The sequence below is a fragment of the Sphaerodactylus townsendi genome, linkage group LG07 (genome assembly GCF_021028975.2).
Source record: "Sphaerodactylus townsendi isolate TG3544 linkage group LG07, MPM_Stown_v2.3, whole genome shotgun sequence".
Classification (NCBI taxonomy): domain Eukaryota; kingdom Metazoa; phylum Chordata; class Lepidosauria; order Squamata; family Sphaerodactylidae; genus Sphaerodactylus; species Sphaerodactylus townsendi.
The window spans coordinates 88,376,150-88,395,419 of NC_059431.1; the positions used below are offsets into that span (position 1 = coordinate 88,376,150).

Here is a 19,270-nt window from a genome sequence, read left to right on the forward strand (position 1 = left end):
CAGGAGGAAGGTGGAAAAAGAGGCCGTTGTCATGGGCAAATAGGATTGCATGGTGGGGGAGCTGTACTATTTGCCCACGGAAGTACACTGCAGTAGTTTCGTTTGTTAGTTTTCTTTCAAATTCTTCTGAGCTTGGGCAAAGAGCATGAAAGCTGCTGGAGTCCAGTACAGCCAGAGATTTCTGGAGTGTGCTCCTGCTCCTGCCCTGGAGGTCTGCTGCTGCCACCTGCAACTGGATCTGGATTGGAATTTTGAAGATACATCTGCTTGCCTCAGCCTGTCTGCCTGGAGAAGATAGCACCTAGTTTAAAAATTATTTAATGGTTTCTGGGTCTCTTACATTTGTTCTTTGGGTCTTGTGGGGAGGTGGGAGGCCTGAGGGCCGAAGACCTAAAAGGCTTTGTTTCCTCTTGTGTGGCTTCTTTGCTTTTGTGTTTGTGAGACATTCTGCTATGGCTATTATTTTTTGTTTTTTGGCCCTGTTTCTAAAGAGTGACTAAAAAAAATGCTATGTAATTTTGGGTCCCGCCCCCCCCCCTCCCCCCGGCTTGGCATTCCTGTTCTGTGCAAGTTTTTCCCTTTTCTTTTTTAGATCAAGGGTTGTGATCATTATTGCTTGCTTAGTTCAGTTTCTGGTTCTTTTATAAATATTTTTCCTTTGGCTTTACTTTATATGTGTTGCGTGCCATCATTGGTACGCCTGATATACTATCTAATCAGTACTGTCCCCTCCCGGCCTTGGGATCGGGCGCCATACATTATTGCTGCTGCTGTTTTTTATGGTTATAGATTTGTAAATTGTTTTAAATTTGTTTTAAAATTGTTGTTTTTAGCCTGCTGTGTTTAATGTTATTATGTATTGTTGTTGCAGGCCTGCTGTACACCGCCCAGAGCCCTTCGGGGATGGGCGGTTTAAAATCTAATATATAAATAAAAAAAATAAAAAAAATATTGGTTTTATTATTTGTTAAAAGGCTTGTGCTGCTAGAGTTTTCCTCAGCAAGTATTTTTGTCTTTTTGACAAGTGGATTTGCTGTGGTGTGCTACTGTGGATTTGCTGTGGTGTGCTACTGTTGGCTTGAGCCATTTAATCGTTGAGGAAGAAATTCTTGTAAGGTTTTAAAAAGAGGTTATTTTTTAATAAAGGGATGTTAGTAATTATTTTAAAAGCACAAATTAAATTTCGTCGTAGGGCTAGTCCCTCCCTAATTAGGCTACTACTAAGCAATTAAGAAAAATTACGGTTGTACGTTAAACATTAATTAGCTAGATTAACTGTTAAAAAACCCTTTTTTTACTGCATGCTCGGGGCTTCAAAACAATTGAAGCCAGGCACTTTTAGGAAAAAAGTGCTTTAGGCTGTCATTTACTTCCATCTTACAGAAGGGAGCTGCTAAATTCTCTAAAAAAGAAAAGGAGTGTGGCTGTTTTGCAGGAGAGTTAGGAAAAGTTTAATACAGTTCCATTATGTTTTTCAAAAGCTTTCATATCCATCTCTAGGTTAGAGGGGGAAAAACACCAACCCGGGCATGGTAGATTGAAGTACCTAACATCCTTGAAATAATTAAACAGGATTTGGCCCAGGGACAGAATGAGCAGAAGGAAGAGAGCGCAGTGGGACTCTGAGGAAAAGCAAAGGACTTAGGGGCCTATAGTTCCGGGGTATCTTTAAGGTGTGCCAGGGTTTGGGGTTTTTTGGTACTGTTATTTTGTTTAATGCCTGTTCTGGGCCGTTTGGGATCAATTTGTGATGTACTGGAGGCATGTTGGTCTGGAAAGGGTTAATAAAAGCATGTTCTCTCTGCAATTTGACTTCTAAAATATAGTTCTGGAGTGCATACCAGTGTTGTTGCTTTTTTGTAGTCTCATTATTTGTTTAATACTCATTCTGGGCCCTTTCATGGTGTTTCTGAGGCATTTTGGCCTGGAAAGGGTTAATAAAGGCACGTGCTCTTTGCCGTTTGATTTCTAAAATGTAGTGTCTTCAACACATGCTGCTGTTTTTTGTAGTACTATTATTTGTTTAATGCCCGTTTTGGGTTGTTTTGGACTGTTCCAGTTTTCACCCCTGTCCCACTGGAAGGTACTTCAGTCAACCACACAGCAGGGTCGGTCTGATTCTCTGTTTCTGCCTCTTCCTGAATCTAAACTGCTATTTCTTCACACATCATCATCATCATCACTCCCAGCTAATTGCCATGCACACAAAGTGTACACCCCCCCCCCAAACCCCCATCCCCACCTTGTGCCTGCTGGTGGCTCTAACTGTTGAACTGACTTGCACATGCCAGATGACTCCAACTTCCTCTTGCCTCCAACTGCCAAGCTGCAACTGAGTTAGGAGATGCTGTGACACCCAATCCTGCTTGATAGCTCAGCCCAGCTGTTGTCCACCTTTCATCTTCCTCTGCACTTGGCTGCCCTACTTCAAGCCTAGTTCTGATCCCAAACTCACTATCAAATCTCATATATGTCTGCAGGCCCAGATTTGACCACAGACATCAGAGATCTACCATATTGTGGTTCCACATTGGTGCAAAAACTCTGTTGCTTAAATAAGTTTTTTCATTTCATGCACATTCTGAAGCTTCCCAAGAAGTCCTGCTCACCAACATTTGTGGAGTTTCATGAGAAGTATAACAGGTATATGCATGAGGTGAACTGGTATAAAATATGATATGCTTGGATTTCCAAAGAGGTTTTTCATTAGGAACCTCATCAGACTGCTGAGTAACCTTACCAGCCAAAAGAATGGACCCTCTGATGGATTACAAATTGGTCAAGAAACAGAAAGCAGGGAGCTGGAGCAAATAGACAGTTCTCTCAATGGAAGAAAGTAAGTAGTGGGGTCCCACAAGAATCAGAAACAATAGTATTTTGTTTATTCATGTATGATCATGTATGATCTGGAAGTAGTGGCAACCAGTATAGCAGCTATTTTTGCAAATGATGTCCAATTAGTTGGGATGGTGGAAACCAAGGCCAATTGTGCAGTGGATAGCTTAATAAAAATGTCAGCTTAGTGTGAGGTGGCAGTGAACAAAGCAAATTTCAAAGCAAATTTCAAAGCAAATTATTGAGAAAGGAACTGAAAACAAAATCGTGGTCAATATTGTAATGTCCCCATACTGTTCTGCAGTATGGTCCCATTTGGAATATTGTGCACAGTTTTGGTTGCCATATCTCTGAATGGATATGGCAAAACTGGGGAAGTGCAGAGGAGGATATTATTTCTCTGTTTGGGATAGTGATTCTCTTCCATTGAGTGTGAGGCTTAAGAGGGATTCACAGTGAGGGAGACAGTAGACATATTCCTTGAAAGCCAGATCAGCCATGTCAACCCTGGTAATCAACAGAGTGGCAGATATTGTAACCAGGTTGCCCTTACATTAGAATCAGGCAACCAAAATGATTAAGGAATTAGGGGATTTTTATTAGTTTATATTAAACTAAAACATAAATTACTAGTCTATAAATAAATAAATATTTTAAATATTTTAAAATTTTATAAATATCCATTGTAATTATTTATAAGTATTATTAAATTAAATATGTGTTAAAAGCAGATATCATAGACAAAGTTATTATAATCATATAATAATATGTATTATTTACATTATTATGTAAGTAATATGTAAATATGTGAGTATGATTATTGCTGGATCCCAGTCCATCCCTCTAAAGCATACACCTAGTGGGTTTGTGCAGGCACAGGTATCAATTATCCACCTTCATGATTGTCAGTTTCAGGTTTGCCCTAGCTTCATCTCAAAGCATTCTGGTTTAGGTGATGTGAATTTGGAAGTTGATCCGTGATTGACTATATTTGCTCCAAAAGTTCTACAGTTCTGAACATGCACATTTTGATAAAGAGGCCTTTTGTTCAGCAAGGAAAGAGTTCTGAGCTGTGGTATCCAGTGTTTTCCCAAAGTTGTCTTTTGTGAGGTGAGGAGACTCAATTCAAGTAACAGTCAAGTGCAGCTGCCTCTTCTCTGTGTGCTATCTCTGAGTAAAAACATGAAAGACAGTAGGGAGTCGACCCAACTCTGTCACTGAAGGCTATCAGCCCAAACTTGTTTATCTGTATTTTCTTCTTCTAGTGAATAGTTTTTAATTTGCATGTGAACTGCCTTGAAGTTGGAACCTGACAGAAGTATATTCTCTTAACTGTGAATACCAATTTCTCTCCCCCAGTCTTTCTCCACTAATGAGAGGTGGAAACTTCAACACAAGGAAAAGGAGGTGGGTGAGAAACCTGATTGTTGAAAGGGAAGGGGATGAAAAAAAACGTAGACTCTAGTATCCAAAAACAAAGCACAAGTGACATATTTTTATTTGGACCAGTCAAAATGACATAAAGCAGTGTGCAAGTTTTTGAGTTCACCTAACTGTTCATCAGGTTGGATATTACACAATTTAAAAAGGTGTGTGTGTGAAAAATATTTTAGGCCATGATTTTAAGACCTTTTCTTGCCAGCATGGATTCTAGATCAAATCAAGCATGAACTGTCCCTAGAAGCTGAAATGACTGAACTGAGCTATCATACTTTGGTCACCATATGAGAATACAAGAATCACTAGAAAAGGCAATAATGCTTCAAAAAGTTGAAGGCAGCAGCAAAGGCATATCTAGAGTGGGCCAAGCCAAAGATTGTGTCCCAAGCGCAGCTTGAGTGGGTGCCATGCAGCCTAGACCCCCACCCCACCCTAGGAGCCCTACTCCGTACCATTGAACTGCACCACCCCCAAACTCCACTGCAGTTGGGGGGCACTCAGTTCAAGGTTGGGCTTGACTGGATCTAGCTTCCAACTGCATGCTCCAGCTTAGCCTGGCTATATCTAGCCCTCCAAAGTCCACATTACTTCAGAGACAGAGTTTTGGAGTCAGAGCAAGCAAATAAAACTACACCTGGCCAGAGCAAAGCCAACAGTTCTAGGCTGGGCTTAGCCTAGCTGTGGCCAGCTTTAAACTGCAGGCTTTGAAGATGAAGCTCACAGTTTAAAACTGAAGCTGGCCATGCCCAGCCTTGAACTGCACCCCCCTGAAGTGCACCCCCCCAAACTCTACTTGGAGTTGGGAGGGGTTGCAGCTCATCACTGGGCAGTGGTTGCCCTGGGAACTAACTTTAGTAGATATGCCCCTGGTCTGCAGGAAAAGAAGACGACCCAACATGAGATGGATTGACTCAATCTAGGAAGCAATGGTTCTCAGTTTGCAAGACTGTTAAGATAGGACATTTTGGAGGACATTAATTGATAGGATCTCCATGAATCAGAAGAGATCACTTAACACACACTCGCATTCTTGTGCTTAATACTGGTGATCAAGATGATATAAAGTGGTGCTTTTGATGTCAGGTTGCCTCCCAGTTACTGTAAGCAAGAAAAAAAAGCATATGGCATCTCTTTAATGAAATTACAAAGGTCAATAGTGACAGCAATAACAAAGGTGATGAATGATCTTAAAATCCAGCCTAATAAAGAGATCCAGTGAACTTGAAAGCTTGCCCACTATTTTATACCATTGCTCTGTACTAACAAAAGGTATTCCATGGATTTTTGCTTTATTTTTGGATTTGATTTTGTATTAGCACAGCTGCAAACAGAAGCCATAAGGAGGAGCATAGGCACACCTTTCCCCCTTATCAACCAATAATGGCACATGAGGGAGTTTCAGTCAGTGGATGGCCAGTGAGATCTCTGCCACAGGTTATCTGGATTTCCTGAGAAATATTCCATTGAATTGGCATTGGATGGCATTGGCTTAGGGCTGCTTGAAGCCTTGAACCAAAGAACAGGCGAGATGCTTCCATAAAACTCTATCTCAGTCAAACAAGAGAAGCCCCTCCCTCAGTTTTAGAATCCCTGTTGTATTACCATGTATTGTTCATTTATCATGATGTGCACCGCTCTGAGCCCTCCGGGGGAGGGCGGTATATACATTTAATATCTAATCTAATCTAACGTTGCAGTCATTGCAGAAGATTGGAAGTAGCCAGTGTTCCATGTTGTAGCAGCAAAGAGATGGCCTCGGGGTGTTGGTGTTAGCAAGGAACTCAAGCAACACAGCTGAGGTGTTGGCAAGGAACTCAAACAACATAATTCTTCCTTCACCATGTAAGACTTGGAAGTGAAATAAACTCAAGGGTGAAACAGTGAATGTATTCAGAGTCTATGTGTGTAAAGTGGTACAAAGTGCCAGATCGGATGTCCAGTGAGTGAAATAGTCTGTTATTGACTTGGTGACTAAACGGTCCATTTTCAACTGAGCATGTGTAGGGGCATACATTGAAATTGTGGGGCTTGTATAGGGATGGTGGCAAATTGATTAACAGCATCATCTAGGACAGTGGTGGCGAACCTATGGCACGGGTGCCAGAGGTGGCACTCAGAGCCCTCTCTGTGGGCACGTGCAGAGTGCCCCACACACATCTAGGCTGGCCTGGGCATTACACCCAAGACCTAGTTTTGGGGAAGCAGTGTAGGTAACCCTGTTAAGCGCTGTTAAACCCCACTGATTTTCATGCGAAGAACTAAAGCGCAATCCTTTACCTGGGAGTAAGCTCGGTTGCTAGCAATGGGGCTTGCTTCTGAGTAAGCCCTCTTAGGGTTGTGATTCACCCATTGGAAGAGTTGCACGGTTGCTTCAAAGCAAAGCCACCGACTACCACCAAGCTTACTCCTGAGAAACGCACGCCTCGGAGCCAATCGTTTTTTCTAAACTAAAACCTCGGCATTCAGGTTAAATTGCCGTGTCGGCACTTTGCGATAAATAAGTGGGCTTTGGGTTGCAATTTGGGCACTCGGTCTCGAAAAGGTTCACCACCACTGATCTAGGATATTGGTTCCCCATCTTTTTTATAAAGTTTAGATTTACTTGGTATTGTCACCCATTGATTTATTCTCACATGAATTTTAGACTGTAGGTTTTTTGCAGTCCTCGTTTTCATGCATTTCAACTGCAAGGTTGCCTATTTTATGACTGTTACTTGAGTTACACAAGCAAAACTTTACTGAACACATCTAATGATGTGGAATTTGTTGTCATATTGATTGCGCTTATTTGGTGTGGTATCAGCTTCCATGGTTTCACACTCACATTAACCAGCACCTATGAACGAAGTACTCATTATGGTTTATTATCTTCTGGACCAGTGCTAATAAAACAAAACCTTAGATAAGATACATCACATCTGTGTGGACCACTGATGGTTGTGTGCATCTTCTTTTTGGCTAGCTTAGGAGCCAAATCTTTGTCATCTTCTGAATCTGAACAAATTCTGACAGAGTTGTTTCTTCTGGAGAAATTTTGCATGTAAAATACACAATTTAAAAATGTTTAAAATTTGGGTAAATTTAAAAAATGTTAAAAATTTTGCATGTAAAATACACAATTTAAAAATCATTAGTAATGATTTTAAAAAAGAGAAAGTTCTGAGAATCAATGCATTCCTATCAGAATGCACAATCCTACGTTTGTTTACTCAGAAGAAAGATATTGTACTCAACAGGGATTACTCCCAGGTAAGTGGGCATAGGATTGCCTTGTAAGTAGCCCCTGTTGAATTAAATGAGATTTACTTCAGAGAAAGCACAGAGAAGCAGATAGGCTGAAGCAGTGACCAGTTCTTCACCTGGACATACATGGCCAGGATCCCAGCTCTTCCATCCCACATATTTCTTCTGTAAGGCATAGATTGAGAAAGCAAAAAAGGAAAAGAAGTTGGTGTTTACTTGAGTTGCCTCCTACTTAGCTGAAAGCTTCAGATTCCAAACCTAAGCAGTATTATCAGAGAAAGAAGCTTCAGGTTTGGAATCTGAATGAGGCCATTTGTACACTTACATTCTGCCTTGTAAGTGTAATATTATGTAATATTATGAATATTAATGTGGTGAAGCCCCACACCCCAGGCGTCACCAGGAATAGTGCTCCCTGACATCACCGGAAGTGGAAATACCAGCAGTCTGATAGGTGTTTCCATATTCTCCTCAAGGCCCTGAGAGTGTGTCTGATAGCAGAAATTAATTCTTTCCTAAAACCACCTGCTCAGGGCTCTTTGTTATTGGTCAGGTCACATGGGCGTGCTCTGTCATTACCAGTGGTAGATGCCCCCTTTAAAAGACTCGCGGTAAATGCCTGGTGTGGAAACAGTCAGCTTGTGTCTCTGTGTGTGGTTTTTAATTTCATCTTTTGACTTGTGCACAGATTAAGAGAAGTATGCAATTGTTAATTTTGAAAAGAATTCAATCCATGAAGAATTCTGCCCTGATCAAAAATATGTGTGATGCTGCTCCCCAAAAAGACAAAGGTGTCCAATGTGTTTTGAATTCATTGTGCTTTTTCTCCTGATCCTCAGCAACTCTGCAAGAGAGGGATGAAATGGAATTCTAATGGACATTTTAAAGAGTTTTGAAAGTCAGTCTGTTTTTTTAGGTATTTTGATTATGTGGCTCAGGCTGGTCATACACTTGCTGTTGATTCAAGTTTAGTGTGACCATTAGTCCCGTTTTCGGCGGGATGTTCACGCTTTTTAACAATTAGTCCCTCGTCCCGAGGGGTACATTTTCTTCAGTTAGGGGAACCGGTTGTTAAAGATTAACTTCAACACCTTTGATGACTCTCCCTTAGTTCTGCAAACTGCCGGTTAATGATTAACTTCACCTTCAACTGACCCAGCATGTCTGTTAATGATTAATCCCCCTCCCCCACCATGGGAGGTAGTGTTGAGAGGCTCTGTTTTTAAAAGTATCCAAGGAAGTAGCCGCCGGAAGAGCGCCCACCTCGCAACCAGCGAGGCGGGCAGGAGGCAAAGCCCGCGGCACGGCCTGGCGGGCCCCGGGCGAGAGATGCGCCCACCCTGCTGCTTACAGGGCGGGCGAAGATGGGTCCGGCGGCTCCGCCTGGCCGGCCACCGGGAAAGCGCCCGCCTCGCAACCAGCGAGGCGGGCAGGAGGCTGGGCCCACGGCACGGCCAGGCCGGCCGCAGGCAAGGGATGCGCCCGCCCTGCTACTTGCAGGGCGGACGAAGACGGATCCGGCGGCTTGGCCTGGCCGGCCACCGGGAAAGCGCCCGCCTGGCAACCAGCGAGGCGGGCAGGAGGCAAAGCCCGCGGCACGGCCAGGCCGGCCGCGGGCAAGGTATACGCCCGCCCTGCTGCTTGCAGGGCGGATGAAGATGGGTCTGGCGGCTCGGCCTGGCTGGCCGCCGGGAAAGCACCCGCCTCGCAACCAGCGAGGCGGGCAGGAGGCTGGGCCCGCGGCACGGCCAGGCCGGCCGCGGGCAAGGGATGCGCCCACCCTGCCGCTTGCAGGGCGGGCGAAGATGGATCCGGCGGCTCGGCCTGGCCGGCCACAGGGAAAGTGCCGCCACCACCAGCGAAGGCGGGCAGGTAAAGCAAAAGGCAGCGGGTTCGCAGGCCGGCACGCTGGTAACATGGATATGCCCGGCCCTGCTTTTTCTGCAGGGCGGACGACAATGGGTCCAGCAGCTCGGCCTGGCCGGCCGCCGGGAAAGCGCCCGCCTCGCAACCAGCGAGGCGGGCAGGAGGCTGGGCCCGCGGCACGGCCAGGCCGGCTGCGGGCAAGGGATGCGCCCGCCCTGCTGTTTGCAGGGCGGATGAAAATGGGTCCGGCGGCTCGGCCTGGCCGGCCGCCGGGAAAGCGCCCGCCTCGCAACCAGCGAGGCGGCAGGCCGTGCATGCGCGTAACGGATACGCCCGCCCTGCTGCTTGCAGGGTGGATGAAGATGGCTCCGGCGGCTCGGCCTGGCTGGTCGCGGGCAGGGGAGGCGCCCGCCCTGCTGCTTGCAAGGCGGGCGAAGATGGGTCCGGCGGCTCGGCCTGGCCGGCCACAGGGAAAGCGCCCGCCTCGCAACCAGCGAAGGCGCAGGAAACCAAAGGCTGCACGCCAGGCCAGCCGCGGGCAAGGGATACGCCCGCCCTGCTGCTTGCAGGGCGGACCAAGATGGGCCCGGCGGCTCGGACTGGCCGGCCGCCGGGAAACCAACCGCCAGGAAACCACCTGCCTCGCACCCGCCGGGAAACCGCCCGCCTCGCAACCAGCGAGGCGGGCAGGAGGCTGGGCCTGCGGCACGGCCAGGCCGGCCGCGGGCAAGGGATGCGCCCGCCTGCTGTTTGCAGGGCGGACTAAAATGGGTCCGGCGGCTCGACCTGGCCGGCCGCTGAGCGCCGCCGCAACCAGCGAGGCGGGCAGGAGGCTGGGCCGTGCCGCGGGCAACGGATACGCCCGCCCTGCTGCTTGCAGGGCGGGCGAAGATGGGTCCGGCGGCTCGGCCTGGCTGGCTTCCACAGAAGCGCCCGCCGCAACCAGCGAGGCGGGCAGGGAGGCAAAGCCCGCGGCACGGCCAGGCCAGCCGCGGGCAAGGGATACGCCCGCCCTGCTGCTTGCAGGGCGGACGAAGATGGGCCCGGCGGCTCGGACTGGCCGGCCGCCGGGAAACCAACCGCCAGGAAACCACCCGCCTCGCACCCGCCGGGATCCGCCGCAACCAGCGCAGGCGGGCAGGAGGCTGGGCCTGCGCGCACGCCAGGCCGCCGCTGGCAGGATGCGCCCGCCCTGCTACTTGCAGGGCGGACGAAGACGGGTCCGGCGGCTCGGCCTGGCCGGCCACCGGGAAAGCGCCCGCCTGGCAACCAGCGAGGCGGGCAGGAGGCAAAGCACGCGGCACGGCACGGCCGGCCGCGGGCAAGGGATGCGCCCGCCCTGCTGCTTGCAGGGCGGACGAAGATGGGTTCGGCGGCTCGGCCTGGCCGGCCGCCGGGAAACCGCCCGCCTCGCAACCAGCGAGGCAGGCAGGAGGCTGGGCCCGCGGCACGGCCAGGCCGGCCACGGGCAAGGGATGCGCCCGCCCTGCTGTTTGCAGGGCGGGCGAAGATGGCAGGTAATGGCGGCAGCTCTCGATTCGGCCGCCCGCCTCGCAACCAGCAAGGCGGGCAGGAGGCTGGGCCCGCGGCATGGCCTGGCCGGCCGCGGGCAAGGGATGCACCCGCCCTGCTGCTTGCAGGCCGGACGAAGATGGGGACAGCGGCTCGGCCTGGCCGGCCGCCGGGAAAGCGCCCGCCTCTCAACCAGCGAGGCGGGCAGGAGGCAAAGCCCGCGGCGCGGCAAGCAGCAGGGCGGGCGAAGACGGGCTCGGCCTGGCCGGCCGCCAGGAAAGCGCCCACCTTAGTAGGAAAGGAGAGGGTCATGGCAGAAACATGGTGTGGGTGTGGAGGGTGTGGAGGGTGTGGAGATTGGTGGCAGCAACTCCTCGTGCCATCTTATGCCCTCCTTCCTGGCCCCTGACCTAATTCTTCCTTAAACTCTGATTGTGGTAAATTGTGGTTTACAATCTAGAGGAGTATGAGGGTAGTAGTCTGTAGTAGTGTAGTAGTCTGATTTATCATAGATTGTATTAACCTGTATTAGTGTTGAGTCAGTGGGTAGGTCATAGCTAGTTATCCAGCTCTACTGTAGTTTAGGTTTAGTTTAGGTCTACCCTATTTATTGGGTTTATTCTATTTATCTATCAGCAGAGCTGGACCCACCTTTAGTGGGGAAGTCTAGTTTATTAGGCTCTGGGTGAGGGGAGGTTGCCAGAGTCATGGGGGCACCAACTATGGGGCTAGGGATCCCAGTGCTGATGGGACGGGGAAGATATTGCGGTAGGCGGTGGCCATATGATAGAAGGCGCACAAGATATTGTTATGCTCGTTCGCCTTCTGACCTCCGACCTATCCCGAAGTACGATGGTGGCTGGGATCAGGGACACTCTGCTTCGTCCTTGGTGTTGATCAACGCCAGGTCCATTAACAATAAGACCGCAGTGCTCCAGGATTTTCTTGGAGCCCAGCAGGTGGACCTGGCGTGTGTCACGAAACCTGGAGTGCCTTGAAGGTGAGACCGTCGCCTTGCGCGAGGTCAGTCGCCACCAGGTTTCGCGTGTCTCCATCAATCACGAACACAGGGCGAGTGGGGTGCTTTGTTAAGCCCGTGAATCTATCCCTTTTAGGGCAGTCCCGTCCCGGAGATCGCCCGGCATGGAATGCGTCGGCCTCGAGTGGTTGGCCGTGGAGAGGCTGGCCGTCCTCCTGGTGTACCGTCGCCTAAGCGCACCGGGAGACGGCCTGCCGCGGCTGCTGGAGGTGGTGTCGGACTGGGCGCTGCGGTTCCCCAGGCTTATTGTCTTGGGGGGACTTCAACGTCCATGTTGACACCGCCTCATGTGCGGTGGCTGCGGAGCTAGTGTCATCCATGGCGACGCTAGGCCTCTCCTTAATAAATTCTGGCCCCACTCATGAGGCCGGGCATACGCTGGATCTGGTCTTCGGGTCGGGGGTAAACCTGGTCGTATCCTCTGTTAGCAGAGTGCCATGGTCCAACCATTATGCCCTGAAAGTCCGGGTGGACTCGCCGCAACACCCCTGTCTAGGCGACGGAGCTAATTTATGCCGCCAGCGGAGACTTATGGATCCACTTGGTTTCATGAATGCTCTGCGGGACCATGAAAGCGCCGGCAGACGCGGTGAGCAGGTGGAGGACTGGCACTCACGGCTCTCCGATGCCATCGAGGTTGTTGCCCCGGCGTCCTTCTACGCTTCCCAGCGCGCTCCCTGGTATACTGAGGAGTTGCGCCACATGAAGCGGGTGCTTAGACGTCTAGAGCGAGTGTGGAGGAAATCTCGTGACGAGGCCACGCGAACATCTTATAGGACGTTTATGAAAGCCTATGAGGTGGCGACGAAGGAGGCGAAGAGGGCTTTCTTCTACTCCTCTCTCGCATCCGCTAGCTCTCGCCCGGCACAATTATTTTGTATAATTCGGTCTTTGACCACCCTATCGGAGAGGTCTTCAAATTCACAATTGAGCATGAGCTGTGAGGCTTTTATGAGCTTTTTTGCGGATAAGGTCACATCGCTCCACCAGGATCTTCCCCCCACGTTGGATACAATCAGTGAACTGGAGGCTCCCTTGCCGTCTTCAGGCCCTTGTTTGGCCCAGTTTTCCTTGCTCTCTGAAGCCGCTGTTGACAGATCCTTAGCTGCTGTTAGACCTACTACTTGTCCTCTGGATCCGTGCCCATCCTGGCTTGTAAAAACTTGCAGGGTGGAGCTACGACCCCATCTGTTGAGTATCATCAATGGCTCCCTCGAGCAAGGAGTCTTCCCGGATGGGTTGAAGGAGGCAGTGGTCCGCCCACTCTTAAAAGACCACCGTTAGATCCGAGGGATCTGGCCAATTACCGCCCCTTTGAATCTTTCGTTTCTGGGGAAGGTAATTGAGAGATGGTGTTGGAGCAGCTTCAAGGTTTTCTGGATGACACATCGGCTTTCGACCCCTTCCAGTCCGGCTTCCGTGCTGGGCATGGGACGGAGACTGTTCTCATCGCCGTCACAGACACGCTCCGTATTCAGCTCGACCGAGGCGGATCGGCGCTGCTGGTATTGTTAGATCTTACCGCAGCGTTTGATGTGGTCGACCACGACCTTTTGACCCACCGCCTGGCTGCCTCCGGGGTGCGGGGCACTGTCCTTCAATGGATTGCCTCGTTTCTCCGGGGTCGAAGTCAGCAAGTGAGGTGCGGGGATCAGGCCTCCCGGAAGTGCCCGCTTGATTGCGGTGTACCCCAGGGGGCTTTATTATCCCAGCTGCTATTTAATATCTATATGCGACCCCTTGCTCGACTGGTACGGAGCTTTGGGCTGACCTGTCACCAGTACGCTGATGACACGCAGCTCATTCTGTTGATGGAGGGGGGAGCAGTCACCGCCCCTGCGGCTCTCCAGCACTGTTTGGAGGCGGTTGCTGGTTGGTTGCGGCAGAGCAGGTTAAAACTGAACCCATCGAAGACGGAGATCCTCTGGCTTGGCCGCGAGGGAGGGGACAGGATTTTCCAGCCACCGGTGTGGGAGGGGGTCACATTGGCGCCGACCCCCTCCGTGCGCAGCCTGGGGGTCCACCTGGATTTGTCTCTTTCAATGGAGACCCAGGTGGCCCATACAACCCGGGCTGCCTTCTTCCACCTTCGCCAGGCCCGGAGGCTGGCTCCTTTCCTCTCCCAAGCAGACCTAGCCACTGTGATCCATGCAACGGTCACCTCCAGATTGGACTATTGTAACTCGCTCTACGCGGGTCTTCCCTTGCGTTTGATCCGGAGACTAAAGCTGGTTCAGCATGCAGCGGCGCGTTTACTTACGGGCAGCGCCATCTATGATCACATCCAGCCTGTACTGCGCCAGCTGCACTGGCTTCCGGTGGAGTTCCGGATCATCTTCAAGGTGTTGGTATTGACCTTCAAGGCCTTACGCGGCCTGGGACCCTCGTATCTTCGAGACCGCATCACCCCGTATGTCCCTGCACGGCCTCTACGCTCAATGGAGGCTAATCTATTAGTGGTCCCTGGCCCCTCAATGATGCGGCTGGCCTCCACGCGGGCCAGGGCCTTTACGGCTCTGGCCCCGGCCTGGTGGAACACTCTCCCTCCGGCTGTTCGGGCCCTGCGGGACCTTAACGAGTTCCGCAGGGCCTGTAAAACGGAGCTGTTCCGCCGGGCCTTTGGAGGGACCAGCCGCTGAAATGGTGCCCCAGCCGGCCTGTCACCTCAGATACCATCTAATGTGGCTCGCCACCCTCCCCCCCCTTCTTTTCTCTGGGAGAATTTTAACGAAAAATGGGGTTGGTCGGACGCCTTCCCATTATTATTATTATTAGTATTGTGTAACCGCTGTTTTAAAGATTTTAATAACTTATTTATTATGTTTTATGTTGTACACCGCCCAGAGCCCCCAGGGGATGGGGCGGTATAAAAGTTTACTAAATAAATAAATAAATAAATAAATAAATAAATAAATAAATATAAACACCAGGAGATTATTGAGCTTGTTCCTCCTGGCTATTAAAGTAAGTGACTTGAGTTTTGTTAAACGTTCTGCCCTGATGGCATGGGGATGGAGAGGGCACAGTTTGCCCATGCCTGGTTTCTGCTGGTAAAACCTTCTGCCCTGGTGCCATGGGGATGGGAGGGCAGAGTTTGGCCAGTGCCTGGTTTCTGCTGGCAAAACTTTCTGCCCTGGTGGCATGGGGACGGAGAGGGCACAGTTTGCCCATGCCCGGTTTCTGCTGGCAAAACTTTCTGCCCTGGTGCCATGGGGATGGGAGGGCAGAGTTTGGCCAGTGCCTGGTTTCTGCTGGCAAAACTTTCTGCCCTGGTGCCATGGGGATGGGAGGGCAGAGTTTGGCCAGTGCCTGGGTTCTATTGCCAAAACTTTCTATCCTGGTGCCATGGGGAGGGGAGATTTTGCTATAATCTGGCAGAAAAATAGTGAGGATCTGTAATTTGGAACTCCATTTTTGTACTGTAGTGGCACCAAAAAGCATAGGATCCATATTTGGGGTGGGGGGTGGGGGTAGTCTGTGCATATGAACATAATGTGTGATGTGAAGGTGAATTTGGGGTTACCCAGTGCAAAAAATCCTGAGAGTCCATGAGGATCTGACTTTGAACCTACCATGGTGCCATGGAGCATGGCATGCAGGATTATTATGTTCAGACATGTGTCTAGGGTATGAGCTGTGATGTTCTGGTGATTTTGGGGTGACCAAGTGGAAGAATCATGAGGATCCATGTTTTTTCAAGTAGGTTTTTGCACCACTACGGCACCATGAAGCGTGGACTGTGTGATTGTTGTGTTTATACATGTGGCTAATGACTGGAGTTGTGATGTTCTGGTGATTTTGGGATGATTTAGTGCAAAAATCATGAGGTTTTTGTGCCACTGCAGCACCACAGAGCATGGGATGCGTGATTGTTTTGGTGCTTCCTGCAGAATAAGACATGTTCTATAATTTTATGGTGATTTCATTTCATTCCAGTGTAAAAATCATATGCATTCATGATGATCTGTTTAAAATCATCTGCATCTGGTTTTTACCCAGATTTGTGAGTTTGGGCATGTTCTATAATGTGATGGCCACTTTGAGATGACCTGCTGCAAAAAAACTTTTTTTGTCATGGTGGAGGAGGGCGGTTGCCGGGGGCGGAACACTTATATTTTGCCCCAGGCTCAATTTTCCCCAGCTACGCCTCTGGCAGTGCGGCAGCCTCCTTCTGGGGCACTCCCCTGTTTCCTGCCCTGTGCTCTTTCGCCAACACGGTCAATGGCGTCCCACTTTACCAATGTTAAAATCTGGTCACCTTATTCAAGTTCCTAACTGATTTTTTTTTAATTGAATGATGACCACAGCCTACACTGGAAATTTGGAACAAGCTTGTCCCACTTTTTGAAACTGCAAGGAACTTTAAACTCCCTCTGTGTGTGTGTGTGTGCGTGCGTGCGTGCGCGCACACATGTGTGTGTGATGAAGCTAAGGGAAGCTTAGGACAGGTGAAAATATGAACACATTTTTAATTTTACACAAATAAGAATACAATAAATCATGAAGACAATAAATAAAATAAAATGCCCTTCAGTCATATAAATACAATTGCTAAATATAAATAAATAAATACAGGGATTACATAGAGAAAATATAAAAAATGAACAGTACTGAATATTTAAATACAAAAAGCATATAAAAATAATTTATCCTGACCTATTGCTTCCCCTTACTTGATGAAGTTTGGAGTATTGACTGACATAACATTGGACTTTGTGCTACTGCAGTTTTGGGGCTATAATATATTTCCTACCAAATCTTGGAAACATGTATTTTTATCAAACATTTCATATGAAACAGTACATACAAGAGAGAAAAAAGCAATAATGCTAGAGCCCTTCTATATTTTGAGAGACCCATTTTCTTCCATGGATGAGCTGTACCTCTCTCACAAAACAAGAGGCAGAGGATTCCAAGACATGTAAAGCACATATGATAGGTCTCTGCATCATCCTATGTGAAGCAATAGGGCTAACTAGAATGCATCCAATAATTTCATGCATTTGCACATTTAATCCTATGTGGTAGACTAGCTGTTTTTTCAGGACAGCTGGCCCTCCATTACTGGATTTAAAAGACAAGAAGGAACGCCAACTCCCCCTTCCAAGGAATGCCAACTATTATTCTTAATTTGGTTACCATTTGTAAGTGTTTTTAACAAATTCAAAGTGTTATGAGGCTTAGTCCTTTCACTACTACATCCTTAGGTGCACAGTGGCAGAACAAGTTCTTGCTGGAATCAGTGCAAGGAATATCCATTCTATGTCACCTGAGAAGAATAGCAGAAGGTGGACGAAAATGTTTTGGAGAATCTTCTGGCTTGATGCTGCCTTGGGGTTTTTAAACTATGTTTCCTTCTCTCCTTTCAGTTTTGGATCTTGTACAGAAGACTTCATTGTCACCATACATAGTTAAAAACACTGCATCTTAGAATCTGTAGTTCAGTGAAGCAATCTGGAAACCAATACAAAAACAGCAGGAAAAATTTTGCTTTCTAGAGATGGGTAACAGAAGTAACTGAAAGATGAACAGCTTGGGTACTCCATCCAATTGTGTTTTCAGGCAAAAGAGTTCGACTGACTGTAAACTTGACTGGAAGGAAAAAGAGAAGTGGTTGACAGCCCTTATTCACTTTGAACGGGTTTTTCTTTTCAGTCATTAATTCAATCATTAATAGTCCATCTTTCTCACTGGGACTCAAGGTGGATTCCAAATTTGATAGAACTATTCAAGCAATCAGTAGCTTGATCATATTCCTAATGATAAAACAAAGTTTCAGACATTAGCTGTGTTGGACTCCCATAGAACAGCTAGATTTTTTTGTTTAGTAACTCCTTGGAGACCAAAGAGATTTTCAGTGTATAAGTTTTCAAGAGACAAAGGCTTTCTTTTGTTGGACAGTAAGCCAACTGTTCAATCAGCAAACTGATTACAAAATATACAACATCTGAATTTAACAGCGAAGATGGAAGGGGGAATTGAGAGAAATTGGCAGTTGAGTGAATCCAACCCATTGAATGACAAAAATGCTAAAGGTTTTGTTAAACTCTCCATAGAAATAAGAAAATTACAGTATATATTAATTGAGGCTCTTTTAATATTGGAATTACAAGTTGAGTAAAAAATGTATCAGTGATTTATATAAAAGACTGTATTGTATTGAAATAGATATTTGGCCAGCCCCTGTGCGCCTAAAGCACGGGCGGTTAAAATGTGACTTTGGGGTTGGGGAAGAAACTATTACTGGAGTAGACAAAATTAATCATAGTTGAGACTGATTTAGCATTAAGTGGGATCGGATCTCCTCTTTTTGGGTCCAAAGAGAGAGATCTCATTAAGTCTGAGAGAACTAAAATGAGCATTGATTTTTCATGAAAAGTTTTGTGGGGGTTAATAGTTCCTAAATGTATCTATAGTGTTAGCTAATTTTTCTTGTTCAGTTCAAAGCAAAAAACATTTTTAAGTAAGTACCTTCAGTTTGGGAGCCTGTTTATGAGTTGGTCCACTAGCAGGAGACATTGCTTGACTCGCATCTGGATAACTTCCCATGCACACAGGCTGTGCTGCTTCTCTTTCAGAAAGCTATCAATCCTTTGGAAGTATCTTTTCACTCTCAGCCTGGTGAGCTGGATATTCTGAGCTCTTGGAGATGGGATATCATTCTCCATCTCTGCACTCAAGCATGTTCCCAGATGTTGAATTTGCTGGTGAAGTCCACTCTGGAATGCTGCCATGGAATTCTCATCCCAAGCTGTTTCTGTCAGGTTTTGGTTGAAAATGTGCACGATCTGTTGGAAGACTTCATGCATGGCCACCTTGGGATTCTCTTTTAGGGACGTTTGGATCTCCTTGAGAATATCTTGAGTGACACTGAAGTCTCTCACATCACTTAGGCACTGTGGAGGAAGGTTGGTTCTCATTTTGCTCTTCAGAAGTTCCAGGTTGTTCTTGTTGGTGGTGCTTAGCTGTACGCGAAGACTGGAACAGTTCTGAGATGAGGCTTCCCTGAGGAGAAGCATCACCAAGCATATATGTGACCATCCTTTTGCAAGTAGGGTGTTCATGCTTGTTTCTGCTCTTGAGTACAGAATGTGTGTCTTGAGCAATTCCTTCCAGAGTCTGATGCATCTTTGAACCATGTCTTTGCTTTTAAAGATCTAGGGATGAAGTTTTCTTTTTGCCCCTTTCCATTTATCAATATTTCCCCTTTTTAAAATAGTGTACTTTCAGTTTTCCCCTTGTCATTCAAATTTTAGATTCATGTAGAATAAAAATTCCATTCTGAGGTAGTGTTCAGTATTGGAAGGGCAGGTTTTATGTTTATTTGCCTTATTT

The 19,270-nt window shown here is 47.9% G+C and overlaps 1 protein-coding gene across 1 annotated transcript; it reads right to left on the reverse strand.

Moving 5' to 3' along the window:
- Window positions 1-18,408: 18,408 nt before the first annotated feature.
- On the reverse strand, window positions 18,409-18,999 carry LOC125437015 (interferon kappa-like). The gene has a single exon (XM_048504386.1). The coding sequence runs from the start codon at window positions 18,997-18,999 to the stop codon at window positions 18,409-18,411; it is 591 nt and encodes a 196-aa protein (XP_048360343.1).
- Window positions 19,000-19,270: the final 271 nt, after the last annotated feature.